This window comes from Loxodonta africana, chromosome 22 (genome assembly GCF_030014295.1).
Source record: "Loxodonta africana isolate mLoxAfr1 chromosome 22, mLoxAfr1.hap2, whole genome shotgun sequence".
Taxonomy (NCBI): domain Eukaryota; kingdom Metazoa; phylum Chordata; class Mammalia; order Proboscidea; family Elephantidae; genus Loxodonta; species Loxodonta africana.
In genome coordinates, this window is record NC_087363.1 from 32,198,863 (window position 1) to 32,215,648 (window position 16,786).

General features: G+C 45.1%; 1 protein-coding gene across 1 annotated transcript; it reads right to left on the minus strand.

Moving 5' to 3' along the window:
• Positions 1-2,272: 2,272 nt before the first annotated feature.
• Positions 2,273-16,786, minus strand: ZNF619 (zinc finger protein 619). The gene is given in 5 exon segments (XM_064274772.1): positions 2,273-5,317; positions 5,319-6,613; positions 9,345-9,461; positions 10,047-10,173; positions 16,727-16,786. Coding segments are annotated over 5 exon segments (1,833 nt in total). The 5' UTR covers positions 16,781-16,786; the 3' UTR covers positions 2,273-5,077.

A 16,786-nucleotide genomic window follows, 5' to 3' on the forward strand; every position in this document is an offset into this window, starting at 1 on the left:
CCGGAGCCACAGCTGACCCCCCGCACTCTTGTCAGCTTCGGGGGAGAAGGGGGAAAGCAACAGGCGCAGAGGATGCTCCCTCACCTGGCGCCCAGCCTCTGGAGCCTGGCTAGGGTCCCCCCCTCACTCACTGCCTTGCGGGTCGGGGAAGCGAGGCTGAAGGAAAAACAGAGGCACCGGCTAAGACTGATGCTGCCTCGCACTGCACACAAGCCCTCTTCCCGCCATGGGTCCCTCTATGTCCCGCCACCACCTCACCTCAAAGGCACAGCGTTCGAGGAACCAGGTCCCGAGCACCAGAGCAGCACACCAGGTACTCGAACCCGCGGAGACCCGCTCGGCGCAGGCGCAGCAGAAGTGTGGAAACCCGACCCCTGCCAGTTTGCGGGAAAGCTTCGGCCTGCCAGGCTCCGCCGGAAGTGCGTACTCCCGCTTCCCTTCTTCTCTAGGAAGGTGAGAAGTTACCCGTCTGTGGTTTCCTCCTCCATCCCTAACCCCACCCGCCCGACTCCAGAGGCGATGCGAGCCAGAATAGTTGGTGTTTTGGATGGGCACTTTCTCCAGGGTCCGCCAGTCTTGCAACTGGAGACATAAGTCCTGCTGGCAGTGTTCCGGAAGCTTAGCAGGGAAAGAAGCCTAGGGTTCAGTATGAATTCTTTGACAATCCCTGTTTTTGGAGAGTGCCTCAGCTTTGCACGGTATCCCTGAGAGAAGAACTATGGATCACCAGCTGGAAAAGCTGCACCTTCGGGCTTCTGCCTGGGTGTGGAGGGAGGGTCTCTTGGCTATGCTAAATTGGGGAGAGGATTTGGGGATGAGGCTGCTCCTTTTAAAACTTTTAAATAGTATCTTCCCAAATTTATGAACACAATTTGTTGAAAACAAAAACAAACAAACAAACCCTGTTAGGGCAAATTCTTGTCAGTTAAACTATTATCCTGTTAGTTTCAATAGGTAAGATTTTATGCATTTCCAAATTACAAATTATGCTCAAACGTAAATTTCACTAACAGAAACACAGTCATTCCAATGACCGACAATAATTATAACACAAGGTTATTTCCTTTCACTTATTAAAATAATGGCTATGGCACAATTTTGATTCAGTGTTTGGTTAGGAACGTGTTATACACAATATACTTGAGACCCTACAAGCATACATATTGTCTTAGTTTGGGTTCTCTAGAGGAGCAAAACCAGTGAGGTGTGTGTGTATGTGTATGGGGGTGGGGTGCAATGAGAGAGAGAGATTGATTTACTTCAAAGGATTGGATCATGCAATTGTGGGGCTGGCAGGTCCAAAAGCTGTAGGTCAGGTGGCAGCCAGAGACTTCTGCAGGCTTTAATCCCAAAATTTGTAGATTAGGCAGGAGGCTGGAGACCTGCAAGCTTATTTTCCAAGATCCATAGGTCAAGCAATGTGAAGAGTGCATGGCAAAAGAGAGAGAGCATGAGCTCTGCTGGAACATCTGTTTATATTATGGAGGCAGACCACACCCCCAAAGAAACTCCCCTTTCAGCTGATTAGCTGGTCACATCAGATCACCTCATGGAAAGTCAGTACATTACATTTTGGAACAGTAACCAGTCCGGTGTCTGGCCCAGCTGGGAACCATAGCCTAGCCAAGTTGACACATAAAGCTAACCATCACATATATAATAATGCCTACTTATCTGAACCATTATGCAAAAAAAAAAAAAAAAAGGCTCAAGAAATACGAAAATCCAAAATTATCACTGCTACAGACTAGCAAAATACAAATTACCTGGGAGAACTTAATGCAACACTCACATACACAGATTAGACTTAATTAGCCCTGGTTTACAAATCACTTTGGAAATGAGCCAACCACAGTGTATAGATGCAGCTGCACCACATCCCAGCAGAGCGTCCCTTGGTGCAAGAATACCCCTCGCTGCTGCTGCTGCTGCTGCTGTTGCCTGCACAGAATACAGTATAGGCTCCTTCTGGATCAGAGAAGCTTTTCGTGAGCCATGCTTTTAAGCTCATGCTAAGTCAATCGAAATTTACACCCACACCACACAAATTATGCACTTCTGTGTAAGGGAATATTTATAAATCTAAGCTCTTTTGAGCCCTGAAATAAACCTAGGTTCAGTTAAGTGGCAATACCATTGTGGTGGTGGGTGCCAGGGTAAGAAAAGGAGAGTCAGTGCCCAGATGTCTCTCAAAAATATCTCAGCCTTTTCTCTCCTACAACCTGGAAAGCCTATTTCCCACACTGTAAGCATTATTCACTGCAGAGCCAAATGGTATACTAATATTACATTTCCTTTATTGTATAATGTTTGTTTGTTTGAATTTCTAATTGTCTTTCCACTACTTGACTTTGTTGTTGTTAGGTGCCGTCGAGTCAGTTCTGGCTCATAGCAATCCTATGTCCAACAGAATGAAACACTACCTGGTCCTGTGCCATCCTCACAATCGTTGTTATGCTTGAGCCCACTGTTGCAGCCACTGTGTCAATCTCATCTCATTGAGGGTCTTTCTCTTTTTTGCTGACCCTCTACTTTACCAAGCATGATGTCCTTCTCCAGGGACTGATCCCTCTTGATAACATGTCCAAAGTATGTGAGATGTAGTCTCGCCATCCTTGGTTCTAAGGAGTATTCTGGTTGTACTTCTTCCAAGACAGATTTGTTCGTTCTTTTAGCAGTCCATAGTATAGTCAATATTCTTCGCCAACACAATTAAAAGGTGTCAGTTCTTCTTCAGTGTTCCTTATTCATCATCCAACTTTATGGTGTCTTAAAATTTCCACTCTCTCCTTGATATGAGTTTTCAGCCCTGCTGCACAACTGTCATCCTGAGTCTTCAGTATTTTCCCACAATGGGACCATGGTGTCCTGGATATGATGTCTCCTCATTCTTCCTTCTATTGCTGGAGAACACCCTCAAATAAGATGTTCAGTCACACCTTTAGGGACAATCATCAATGGAGATGTCCTATTCCTTTATATATCTTCCTGGTTTGGCTTTTATGAACTCAAGCTTTCTTCTAAGGAAATCCCTTTCCTTCCATCCATCAGCCTGTTTTTTTTCATTCACCCAATGTTCCTGTTCTGACTATAAGCCTAAAACCTATTTTTAAAATCAATTCCATTAGTCCTCAAGTGTCTGGCAACTTGATTTTTATTAAATGTTGCAGAAGCGGTCTTTTACATTTTCCTTCTTGAATGTAAGGTTTGCTACAGAGTTTCTGGGTTTTTTTTTTTTTTTTCCCCCTCTCAGTCAAAGATGTTACATTCCCTGTCTTACATAAATAATAATAAAGGCATTATTCTTTATGGGCCCCTGTTCTCTTTTATCTGATCATTGATAAAAAGCCACCATCTTGCTGTGAGGTGGATCTCCGAAGTCTACTACCATGATCAAGGTTTTTGTTTTTGTTTTTACGTATATAATAAACCATCTACCTACCAAGGACTGGCACAAAAAATTTAAGACATAAGAATCCCATTGGTTTTGTAGTCCTCTTCCTGTTCCTTTTAGATTCACTCTCAAAAAAAAGAAAAAAACAAAAAACAGTTGCTATCGACTTCCCTGACTCATGGTGACCCTGTGTGTTACAGAGGAGAACTGCACTACACAGGGTTTTCATGGCTGTGACCTTTCAGAAGCAGATTGCCAGGCCTTTCTTCCAAGGTCCCTCTAGGTGGGTTCGGACCAGCAACCTTTTGGTTAGCAGCCCAGCAGACTCCCAGATACACTCTCAACTACCCTAATATTCTCAATGTGTTATCTAAATCTTCTAAGTTCCATGGGCACAAAGGCAAGTGTGGACTATTAGTGTAAATCCATTGCCACCTAGTCGATTCTGACTCATAGTGACTGCCTTGGTCATCTAGTGCTGCTGCAACAGAAATACCACAAGTGGATGGCTTTAACAAACATAAGTTTATTCTTTCACAGTTCAGGAGGCTAGAAGTCTGAATTCAGGGTGCCAGCTCCAGGGGAAGGCTTTCTCTCTCTGTCAGCCCTGGGAGAAGGTCCTTGTCATCAATCTTCCCCTGGTATAGGAGCTTTTCAGCACAGGGACCATGGGTCCAAAGGATGTGCAGTCCTGGCTCTTCTTGCCTGGTGGTAATGAGATCCCCTTGTCTCTCTGCTCGCTTCTCTTTTTTATATCTCAACAGAGACTGACTCAAGACACCACCTAATCTTATAGATTGAGTTGTCTCATTAATTTAACTGCCTCTAATCCTTCCTCATTAACACCACAGAGGCAGGATTTACAACACACAGGAAAATCACATCAGATGACAAAATAGTGGCCAATCACACAATAGTGAGAATCATGGCCTAGCCAAGTCAACGCACATTTTAGGGGGACACAATTCAATCGATAACAGCAACCCTATGGGACAGAGAACTGTCCCATAGGGCTTCCAAGGCTGTAATCTTTAGAGAAGCCACATCTTTCTACAGCAGAGCAGCTGGTGGGTTAGAACCACCGACCTTTCAGTTAGTAACCAAGCATTTAACCACTGCACCAACAGGACTCCTACGGACTATTAGTATTAGGTCCCTACATATTTGAGTGGGCACTGAAATTAGTCATCTGGATGGGAATAAAAAGGAACCCACATAGAAAAACCACATCCCCTCCCAATCAAGTTTAAAAATATAATTTTTCATTATTGCTTTCAATGTGTACTCACCACTCTATATTCTTTTTGGTGGTTATTTCCTTGGTCTATCGCAGTTACTTAGGACCCTCATAATGATCATTACCAGGGTAATAAAAAATTTAGGCATTCACCCACAGTGAGCCTCAGTGGTTCACCAAATGGACCTTCCTAAATCCTAAAAGTTTAACCACTGGAGACTTTTTCTGATTACCTCCTCTTATGGGCTTTGCATTTCCCCTGTTTCTCTAATTATAATGGTCCCCTAATGATCATGATCCCCTAAAACCCAAAATGTTCTGCAAACTCTTCCAACTTCAGTAGCCCCCAAAGGCAGGTGCAAACAGATGGTTAAAACTGGACACTATAAAGAACGAATCCTGCCACCTCCTACCCAGGGATAAAAGGGAGTAATCAAACATAGTCCTTAAGTGTGAGAAAATAAAATGGAGTTGGGAAAACAATAATGACTTACACAAGACCAGAAGAGTATACACAAAGACATGATCCGGACAACTCTAGGTGCAATGGAAGTTGAGATGAAGGTGCTGACGGGGAGTAAGAGAGTTTCAGGATAAGCAAGATCCTGAAAGAAATGTACTATCTGGACAGGTGAAAAAGTGGCCATTTCAGATGAGGGGAACAGCATGAAGAGAGGCATCGAGGGATGGAAGTAGCACTGCATGCAGAGATGATGGGGGAGTCCCTGGGATGGTGGGGGCAGAGCACACATGTTGGAAAGGCCGAGGGGAGAGGACTTCAGAGGGACAGTGGGGCTCCACCAGGGATGGCCCTTGGACAGGTGTCTGCCTTGCATGCAATTTCTGATGTTGAATGTAGCTTGCACTCCATTTGAAAGCTTTCCCACACACCTTACACTCGTAAGGTTTCTCCCCAGTGTGAACTCGCTGATGCTGAACCAGGGTGGTTTTCTGATTGAATGCCTTCCCACACTCCTGGCATTCAAATGGTCTCTCCCCAGTGTGGGTTCTCTGATGTACTATAAAGTGTGAGCTACAACTGAAAGTTTTCCAACATTCATTACATTTATAGAGTCTTTCCCCAGTGTGGAACCTCTGATGCTGAAGAAATACCCAACTCCGGCGGAAGGCCTTGCCGCACTCTTTACATTCGTAAGGTTTCTCCCCAGTGTGGATCCTGTGATGCTGAATCAAGACTGAATTAGAACTGAACCTTTTCCCACACTCCTGACATTCATAGGGCTTCTCCCCAGTGTGAATTCGCTCATGGATGATGCAGTCATAGCTACACCTGAATGCCTTCCCACACACCTTACATTTAAAGGGTTTCTCCCCAGTGTGGATTCTCTGATGCCGGATTAGTTTTGAGTTGTAGCTGAAGGTTTTCCCACAGTCCTTACATTTGTAGGGCTGCTCGCCACTATGACGTTTCTGATGCTGAATGAGGTGGGAATTTTGACTGAACGCTTGTCCACATTCCTGACACGAGTAAGGTTTCTCCCCAGTGTGGATGTTCTGATGCCGTAACAGCTTTGAGTTACACCTGAAGGCTTTCCCACATTCATTGCATTGGTATGGCTTCTCATCAGTGTGAATTCTCTGGTGCTGGGAAAGGTCTGAATACTGGCTGAAATTTCTGCCACACTCACCACATTTATAAAACATCTGTTCTCTAGGAAGGCTCTGCCTTGAAATGAGATGGGTGCTGGCACTCCTGCTTCTTCCCAATTTCCTGGCTATCTCCTCTCTGTCAACAGTGGTGGGTTTAAAATCCTGGGCTCGCGAATCTGCAAAATTTCCTTTCTTTGACTTTGTTTTCTTCCCTGTGTCATAGAAGTGTGGCTTCTCCCTCCTGTTCCCGAAGTGAGGATGCTGGGGGACATCCATCAGCAGCCTCTCCAATATCAGTGGAGGGGATTTCGATTCTTCAGAAATGTTCAGCTTTTGAGGTGGGTCCTCAATGTCAGGCTTGGTCTTACAACCTAGCATGATAAAAGGAAAGGATAAGGGCCACTTTTTTTTTTTTAATAGACTTTATTATTCACAGCAGTTTTAAGTTTACAGAAAAAACTGTGCAGAAAATAGAGTTCTCATAGGACCCCCTTCCCACTGCATTCTGTTTCTATTATTAATCTCTTGCATTGGTGTGGTACATTTGTTACAAGTGATGAACCAATATTGATAATTTTTAGCTAACATCCATAGTTTACATTAGGGTTCACTTTTTGTGTTGTACAGTCCCATGGGTTTTGACAAATGCATAATATCATGTGTCCACTGTAACAGTATCATACCAAATAGTCTCACTGCCCTAAAAACACCATGTGCTCCAGCTATTCATCCCTGCCCTACTCCACATTTTAGATCATGACCCAGTACACACTTACATGCACACACACACAAAACTGAAACAAAAGTTTCACAACACAATATTGACGTAACAGTGATGCGTTCTTGATATGTTTTATAGTATTCTAGCCTATTTTATTCAAGTCTGGTACAGTCTAGTCTAATTTTTAAATGCTGGTCACAATTCTTTGAGCTGTTACAACTCAAAAGTTTGAGAAACATGGTTTTAGATAATTAAGAACAATGGTCCTCAAAGTGTGATCCCAGGAGCAGCAGCATCTAGGAACTTGTTAAACCGAAAAAAACCTAATCCACTGCCATCAATTCAATTTCGACTCATGGCAACCCTATAGGGCAGAGTAGAACTGCCCCATGGGGTTTCTAAGGAGCACTGGCGGATTTGAACTGCTGACCGTTTTTGGTTAGCAGCCCAGATCTTAACCACTGTGCCACCAGGGATCCAGGGATGTGTTAGCAATGCAGATTTTCAGGTCCCACCTCAGGCCTGCCCAATTAGAATTTCTGGAAGTGGGGCCCAGCAATCTGTTTAACAAGGCCACTGTGGCGATTCTGATGATTACTAGTTTGAAACACAGTGATACAGAACTCAAAAGGCAGATCAAGGCTGTTCTTTTAACTGCTTAAGGCTACTCTGTCCATTGTGGTGGCCACTAGCCACATGAGCTAATTAAATGAAATTTAGATTCAGTTCCTCAGTCACACTAGTCATTTTTCAAGCATTCACTACATGGCTAGTGAATACCATACTGGATGGTGCAGGAATGGTGTAGAAAGCTCTGTTGGGCAGTGCTTGCTTAAAGCCCTTAGTAGGCTAACTAGACAATATGCAGCTGTGGCAAAGGGACGCACTGATAACTGCAGGCAGATGGCTGGGAAAGGTTTTTCACCAAGATGACCTGAAGTACTGGAGTTATACCTAAAGGCATTGATCAAGACAGAAGTGGGGATGAATTAAATAGAAGCATTTGGTTTACACAGCCTTTGAATAGCATAAGGGATGGAGAGAGTGTGAGAACAGCGCTGATTGAATAAGAAAGGCTATATACTACATCCGTGGGTGGTTCTTTATATTTACTTTAATTATTATCTTTCAAAAAAGGAAATCATTCATTTCCAATTTATAAATAAGCTTTCTTCCATACAGTTATATGTAATTCAGCATTTAGGAACTCAGAACGTTCTTATAGAAACAAATTCTGTATATCCTTAAGTTGATCAACAAAACCCTATTTTCACTTTTAAAAAGGGTTTGAGATCCTTTAGCTTTACAAACAAAAATGACAGAAAATGAAATGTTTTGACTAGTCTTTTCCAGTTTGGGCTGAAGCTCAGTGAGTGACACTTCTCTGCATAAGAGTGACCACTTTCATTCTCACAACAGCCAGATGACAGAACAAAAATCTTTTGCATGTTAGGTTGTTAAAACAAACAAGGAGGCAAAAGTGTGGTAGATATATTTACAGTAACGCCAAAAAGAAAAAAAAGCAGCTGCCGAGGCTGCTTATGTACAACCAAACACCCTCATGGGATTTGGCTCCTTGGTTTGGTCATGGTTCCATGGGACATCCCAGTAAATTGGCCTAATACCGTGTTTAGTGCTTCTGTCCTACCTCCTAGTACACTGCATGGCACCTGAGGTCTTAAAAGCTTTTAAGCTGCCATCCAAGGCATGACAATTGGTGTCTATTCTCCTGGAGCAACAGAGGAAGAAGGAGAGGCAGGAATAGGAGGAGGAAATGGAATGTGTGGCTAATTGCCTCCACGAACAACTGCTTCCATTGCCATGAGACCAGAAGAACTGGATGGTGCCCAGCTATCATTATTGAACATTTTGATCTAAGATTATATAGAAGAATCCTGATCAAAAGGGGAAAAATACAGAACAGAATTTTAAATTCTCATGAACTCCAGACTTTCTGGAGCCATGGAGGCCAGATGAACCACTGGGATAATCTTTAAACCTTAAATCGAAAACATCCCCTGAAGTCTTCTTAAAGCCAAACAACAGTTTAGCTTAACTGATAAAGAGTATCTGCCTTGAGCATTATGCTCTCTTAAGATCTATATGGATCAAATTGACAACAGCAACTCGAAAGATTAGCTAGGGACTTTAGGGGGCAGTGAGATTATGCTAATATGGGAGAAACAACTCAGAAAAGAAGGGTGAGAAGGGTTGCACAAATTAAAGAATGTAATCAATGTCACTGAATTGTACATGTAGAAACTATTGAGTTGGTACATGTTCTACTGTGTATACTCAATATCAACAACAAATAAAATAATTATGGAAAAAAAAAGGTGGAGGCAAAGTTGGAAAGAAAGATGCTAAGTTCTCCTGGTTACCTGTGCAGACACCTCTCAGGGCCTCGCTGCGAACCAGTGTCCAGGGATCTGGGCCCCATGGTGCTTCCCCTCGCTCCAGCTGGAATATCAGATCTGGTTTGAGGAATGGAAATGCTGCTAAAGGAGAAAGAAGAGGAATGGGAAAGTGAGGAGAGTTGCCTATAGCAAATTCTTGAACCCCTTTCAGGTCACCTGCTGCTTTGCCAGGTGAAATTAAGTAGTATTAGCTTGTCCTGAACAGGATACTAATAAGTAGGGCCAGTGAGGAGAGAATCTGGGGGTCTAAGGAAGGGCTCAAATTGTTTTGCTCAGAAGGAAGCTTTTCTGGCACAGTCACTGGAGATGGGCACATGGAGATCCTAGGAGACTCTTACACATAGAAAGGGGGGCAAGATCTCCCCCAAAGAACTGAGAGAGTGGAGAACTGAAGGTGGGGCATCAGGAAGCTTCTCAATTCCCTCTGTGCCCAGGGTAAAGTCTCTCCCAGGAGTGTCTCCACCAGGAAAGAGAGAAGAAGGAAATTCTGTTTAAATCCAAAGTGAACCCAGACTTCTCTCCATCCAGTTACCTCAAAACTAGGGAGTGGGGAGTTTAGCTTATGGAGCATCAAACCTGGTGATATTAGAGAGCCCAGATCCTCTACAGAGGAAGCTAGGTGACTCTGGGGGCAGAAGCTGAGTCTCAGAGAGAAGGGGGCCTTACCCAAGGAAGCCATATTTGCGTAATTCTCTAGCATCACCTCCCTGTACAGGGCCCTTTGTGCAGGGTCCAGGCTGGCCCATTGACTCTGGGTGAAGTACACGGCCACATCCTCGAAGGTCACTGACTCCTGCAACAACAGAATTCTGCTCAGGCCCTGAGGGAGAACCCCGAACTCCAAGGAAGGGACGGATCACTGGGGTCCATGGCTCTGAGCCCCATGGAAGGTTTATATAGGTGAGGAGAGCTACCCAGCACCCCTGTGAGGGATCAGTCCTCAGCCAGTGTTCCCACTTTCAATGTGTACACCTCTGGGACCCCAATACTGTCATCCTAGCACCTGCTGCTGGATGATCACATCAACCCCAAGTCTGGTTCCATGAGCTGGGTCTATCTTTCTGGCTTGTCTTCTAAAATGATCACTGCATGTGTCTGCCTTTCACCCTGCCTCCACCCACTGTGAGGCCCCCATCAGGCCCCTCCACTCGGCTTCTCCCTGGTTTTCCCCCTCCACATCTTCTACTATAGTCAGAAGGAGGAGCCATTCCATGGGAGTTGAGTTCCTCTCATACAGGATATTTCTCCCTCTTTTTACTACCAGCTTGCCTTGGAAGAAAGCTGGCTTTCCCTTGAAGGCAGCCTGCAGTGTCACCTCTTCTGGCCTCTTCTCCAAACATCCTTGACTCCGGGGACAGGTTGGCAGTCCCTGCCCTTGTAAATGGCCCTGCCTCCTGATCACCTATGTTCTAGCCTACCTCCCAATGCTGCCCTCTTCACCAGGTGTGTCTCTCTCTGCCTCCTTGGAGTCAACTCCACCTTCTCAAGGGAGAAGGACACCATCACAGACTGTTTAGGCCTTTGTGCCTTGTCCTGTGTCAGTTACTTCTACATCAGTTCACTCAATCATGACCACACATCGGTGAAGAACTATTTCCATTTTCGGATAATAGGAATCAGAGATATTAAGTACTTTGAAATACACTAAAGGAGTCCTCCTTATCTGAACATTTATTAGCTGAGCCCCACAATTACAAGGTTGTATAAGAAAGCAAAAAATTTTAAATGAACTGACCATCTGTATAAATTTAAGCCATTGCCATCAAGTAGATTCCGACTCACAGCGACCCTACAGAACTGATTAGAACTGCCGCATAGGGTTTCCAAGGCTTTACAGAAGCAGACTGTCACATCTTTCTCTTGCAGAAGAGCTGGTGGGTTCAAACCGCTGACCTTTTGTTTAGCAGGTGAGTGCTTAACCAGTGCCACTAGGGCTCCTTTATATAAATTACTAGTCCCACTATGACATCTTTTCCTGACACTGTCATCTATTTCATATGAGCAACGTTCTCTTTGTGCTTCATCTCTTCTGGGTGGAGGTAATATAACTACAAAAGTACAAGAAGATTTGCAACCGTCGTTGTAAAGATTGATTGAGGTAAGAATCATCAGTAAATGCTAGATGTAGAAGGAAATTTTGATGAGAAACAGAATATCTGTATGGTCTTAAGTATCTCCCCAAGGATTGCTTATTCATTGCAAGGGGAAAACAGTAACTATTCAGTAAAGAAATAAGCTAATACCTTGACCAGCTATTTGAAATGTGGTTAGCGTGACTAAGGAACGGAATTTTTGAAATTTAATTCACTTTAATTTTAATAAGTGCACGTAATTAGTGGCTACCTTATTGGACAGTATCCAATAGACACCTCACTGACCTCAAATGTTAATATTCTATCTTCACTTCCTCCAGAGTCAACAGCTTCTTTCCTCACATCATGACTGCAGTGTGATGGATCACTTTTGTGTGGCCTTTCTAGCCATGGTCTTGTTACTCCCACCCAAGTGATTGGGAGGGACTGTGTGATAGGGTAATTGTGACCCACCAAAGAGACTGGTCAGTTCTGTCATCCTGCTGGGCTTGAAATGAGCCACCCCAGAGGTGGGAAAGAGAGAGGAACCCACCACCACCAAGGAAGAACAGCCAGGAGCCAGCATGTCCTTTGGACCCAAGATCCCTATGCTGAGAAGCTCCTGGGAGGAAGAGACCGACACAGAGAGATAGAGGGGAGGCAGCTGTAACCCTGAAGACGGTCAAAAGCGGTGGCAGGAGTGATCTGGCAGCAGTGACCCAGCAGCAGGAAGCAGTGCAGTGGGCTTCCCGAACCAGGGACAGAGAAAACTGAGTGCCTTTGGGCAGAGGCCTAGGGCCAGGGAGAGGTGTGTCTTCGAGCATAGCTGAGAAGAGGCTGTCCTGATGGAAAAACTGTATCCTTGAGTGTTCCTGAGCCTGAATTGTAACCTGTTACTTCCCTAATAAACCCCATAATCATGAGTACTGTGAGTTCTGTGTGGCCATTGCAATGAATTATCGAGACCAGCAGAAAAGTACAGAGTGCCATCGAAGGGACAGTTGGTGTCGGAATTGGTAAAGATGGCAGAGAGAGGAGGCATGTCAGACCCCCGCCTCATAGGAATCAGCCTTGGGCTGTTGATCTTGATTCTCCTTCCCCCTTGTGAAGTAAGAGGATGTCAGATACCTCCCCCACTCCATTTTTACAAGGACATCTACCCCTCCACCCTTTTGAGATGCCTCGCTCCAATTATCAATGCATTCTTTGTTTCTTGTTTTCTGCTACATCCAGCTTCTCAATGTACTGCTCCATCTGTGATCCCTCTGATTCTGTCCTTTGTAGCAGCGCTTACTCCTTTCTTCACTATTAAACGGAGCTCTTGATTCTCCCATACAAGAAGTAGGTTATAGCACAGTACTGTGGCAAACAGTACAGACTGTAGAGCTGTGGTTCCCAACTACAGGCACTTTTGCTCCCCCAGAGGACATCTGGCAATGTCTGGTGACATTTTTAGTTGTCATACCTTGGGGTGGTGCTGCTGCTGCTAATGGAATCTAGTAGGTAGAGGCCAGGGAAACTGCTATGTAACATCCTACAATGTACACGGCAGTCCCCACAAGGAATTATCTGACCCAAAATGTCAATAGTGCTGTGGTTGAGAAACCCTGCCCTAGAGCCAGGCTCCCTGACTCCATCTCTGATACTTTTTAGCTGTGTCACCTTGGGACGAGACACGTAAACTTTCTATGCCTCAGTTTCCTCATATGTAAAATTGGGATAATAGTAGTACCTATCTTCTAGGGCTCTTCTAAGGATGGAAAGAGTTAATATGTCTAAGCACTAAAACATCATGTGGCACATGATGTTATATAAGTCTCAGGACTTATTACAATCCCAGATGAGGCTTGGGGAAACTTCCTAGGAGATTCAAAATAACAAATGTTCCTCACACGGACTATAGCGAAGACTGACAGTTCCCTAACCATATATATTCTCCCATTCTTCTTAATAATAGGGCCCTAATTTTTTTTTTCTTTTTTAATTTTACTTGGGGCTGCACCCAGCCCTGGCAACTAAGTGTGGTCACTGAGATGCAAATTTAAGTATTGTTGGGGACTTCTGGGAAGTTTCCTAAAAGACAGCCAAATCAACAAGAGGGTCACCTTTTTGGCATCTCTTCTTCCTCCTTTTAGCTAGCTGGCATGCAAGCATGATAGCTGCAGATGAAGCTGCCACAATGGACCATGAGGTGGCCTTGGGCACAAGAGCCAGCATTAGGATAGTGGAGCAGAAAGAAAGAGCATGGGTCTGTGACAACAGTAGAACTGCCATACCAGGCCTGGACTGCCTTCCTCAGATTTCTTTTGCATGAGAGAAAAACTTCTGTCTCATTTAGAGCACTGTCATTCAGGGTTTTCTGTTATGTCCGGTGGAACCCAATCCTAACTGACAGAGTGACTATTATACTCCAGGCAAAGTACCAGGAGCAAACAGGCTGCCCCTACAGATTTCTAAACATTTCCTAATGGGCTGAAACTAATTCAATCAAAAGTACTCACCCCGAGAGATAGAAAGGGCCACACAAATCACAGACTACATCAGCCTGAGACCAGAAGAACTAGATGGTACCCAGCTACAAGCAATGACTGCCCTAACAGGAACACAACAGAGAACCCCTGAGGTAGCAGGAGATGCAGACCTCAAATTGTCATAAAAAGACCAGACTTAATGGTCTGACTGAGACTAGAAGGACCCCGGAGGTCATGTCCCCAGACCTTCTGTTAGCCCAAGACTGGAACCAAAGCCAACTCTTCAGACAGGGATTGGACTGGAATATAGGACAGAAAATGATACTGGTGAAGAGTGAGCTTCATGGATCAAGTAGACACATGAGAGACTATGTGGGCAGCTCCTGTCTGGAGGGGAGATAAGAAGGCAGAGGGGGTCAGAAGCTGGCTGAATGGACACAAAAACAGAGGATGGAGAGAAGGTGTGTGCTGTCTCATTAGGGGGAGAGCAATTAGGAGTATATAGCAAGGTGTATATAAACTTTTGTATGAGAGATTGTCTTGATTTGTAAACTTTCGCTTAAAGCACAATAAAAGTTTTTTTTAAAAAGTGCTCAGAGAGAAGTAGATAGTCCAAAATCCACCAAAAGGAGCCACATACACATAGCTCTTACGTCTCTGGGATGGAGCTTTCTCATTACACGATACACCCAGGCTGATCGGACATTGAGGAAAAATTCCGTGAAATCATCCACTACCACCAGGAAACTCTGAAGGAACAATAGCTCCCAGCACTGTATGGAGTCATGCCAACAAAGGACACAGGCTCTCATAGCAGTAAGAGGCAGTCTTTCTATTGGGTAAAGGCACTGGCTTCAGCTCCAAATGCTGCATCCCCCCGAAGATTAACCTCACTCGTGAACCCGCACTCTCCAAATGCTCCCACTTGTGGCCACACTGAACCTTAACTGTAGGGCAAACTCCTCCAGTGGGAGTGCTGACTCATCTTGGGAAGTGGCCTTCATCTGCCTTGTGCTGAAGACCCGCACTCTTTAAACTTTAACCCCCAAACTATGTGTTGTAAATCCTAACCCTGGTGGCACAGTGGTTATGTGGCTGCTAACCAGCTGCTAACCAAAAGGCTGGCAGTTTGAGTCTACCACCTGCTCCTTGGAAACCCTATGAGGCAGTTCTACTCTGTCCTGTAGGGTTGCTATGAGTCGGATTAACTTGATGGCAACTGGTTTGGGTTTGGTATACCTGTGGTTATAATCCCATTTGGGAATGGGTTTTTCTTTGTTATGTGAGTGAGACAGTATTAGTGTAGGGTATATCTTAAATCAATCTCTTTTGAGATATAAAAGAGATTAAACAAGCAAGTGAGCAAGCACAGATGGGGGACGGAAAAGATGCCAAGCCACATGAAGGCTGCCTAGGAGTAAAAGCTCAAAAGAGAGAATGACCTTCCCCCAGAGCTGACAGAGAAAGCAAGCTTTCCCTAGAGCCGGCACCCTGAATTCAGACTTCTGGCCTCCTAAACAGAGAAAATAAATTTGCTTGTTAGAGCCACCCACTTGTGGTATTTCTATTATAGCAACACTAGATAACTAAGACACCTGCTCAGTATTTTCTCAAAATGTAGACTCTGACTCAGGAGATCTGGGGTGGGGTCTGAGATTCTGCCTCTCCAACAAGGTCCCTAGTGATGCTGAAGCTGCTAGTTTGTGGACTGCACTTTGAGTTAAGGGGATGTAGATTCTCATTTTCTAGAATTTCTTGGCTGGTCCTTCCCTCTTTTCCAACCAACCTGACCCTCCCAAGTTTACCTACTGTTTCTCATCACTCCTTGCCATAACTCTATTGATGGATGCAAAGCCAAGCACAGGACTGACCAAGTCAGGCTACTGATCCTGTACTGACCTTGCATATCTGTTTTGAATATGGAAAGCTGGAAGAAAACTCAGCTCACCTGGGGACACACTGTCTGGAGCATGGCTGATGACCCCTGGCTTCATGCACTGCCCTCTAATTTTGGAAAAGCAAAAACCTGCAGAGCTGAGGAGAGAGAACCACAGATGAGACTGACTCTGTCTTGTTTCTCACACTCACCTTTCTTCCTCTCAGTCCCCTCACCACTCTCACTGTAGACAGATATTTTTAGGACACTTGACTGTTCCCAAAACACCCTCTCCATTGATTCATGGGGTGATGCGACTACTCCTTTTGTACATTCTCCTGCATATCTGCCTACTGAGATTGGAAATTTCTTTAAAAAAAAAAAATAATAATGCCTGTGATGCAAGGGTCAAGAACTGCAGTGGATGCATAGGTTTTAAGAAAAACCCTGGCCCCACCATGAATGCATCACTAATGTACTGCATGCTTCTGCTGATCACAGCAAAGACCCAGAACGAGCTTCTGGAGAGAAAATAGGGTAATCGGGGCGCCTGGATCACTACGACTTCAGGACAAACCGCAAGTGGTAATCTGGCCCCGGCGGAAAAGGTAAGACGCTCAATGTCCCAGTGGCTGACGCTGACAGGAGACCAGACAGGGATCTGAATATTTCCACCCTAGGAAGCGGGCGACCCGAAACGTCACCGGCCCCACCCCTCTGTACCGGAGCGGGAGGTCGCCAAGCCACCTCTTCAGGGCAGGAAGGTCGATCGCACCTCAGTGGTCGGGGGTGGGCGGTGGGCCTGGGATCGGGGCGGCTGTGCCGGTCCCTCAGGCGGCATCTGCGAGGCCGCAGTGCCCGAGCTCAGGGTCAGGGAAAGCCGGGCCACTCAGGGGGATCAAGACCACCGAGTTCCGAGCCACTCACCCAAAGCCGCCTGCAGCCCCGCTGCCCCGCAGACCGGAGCCAAACCGGAAGCATGGGCGG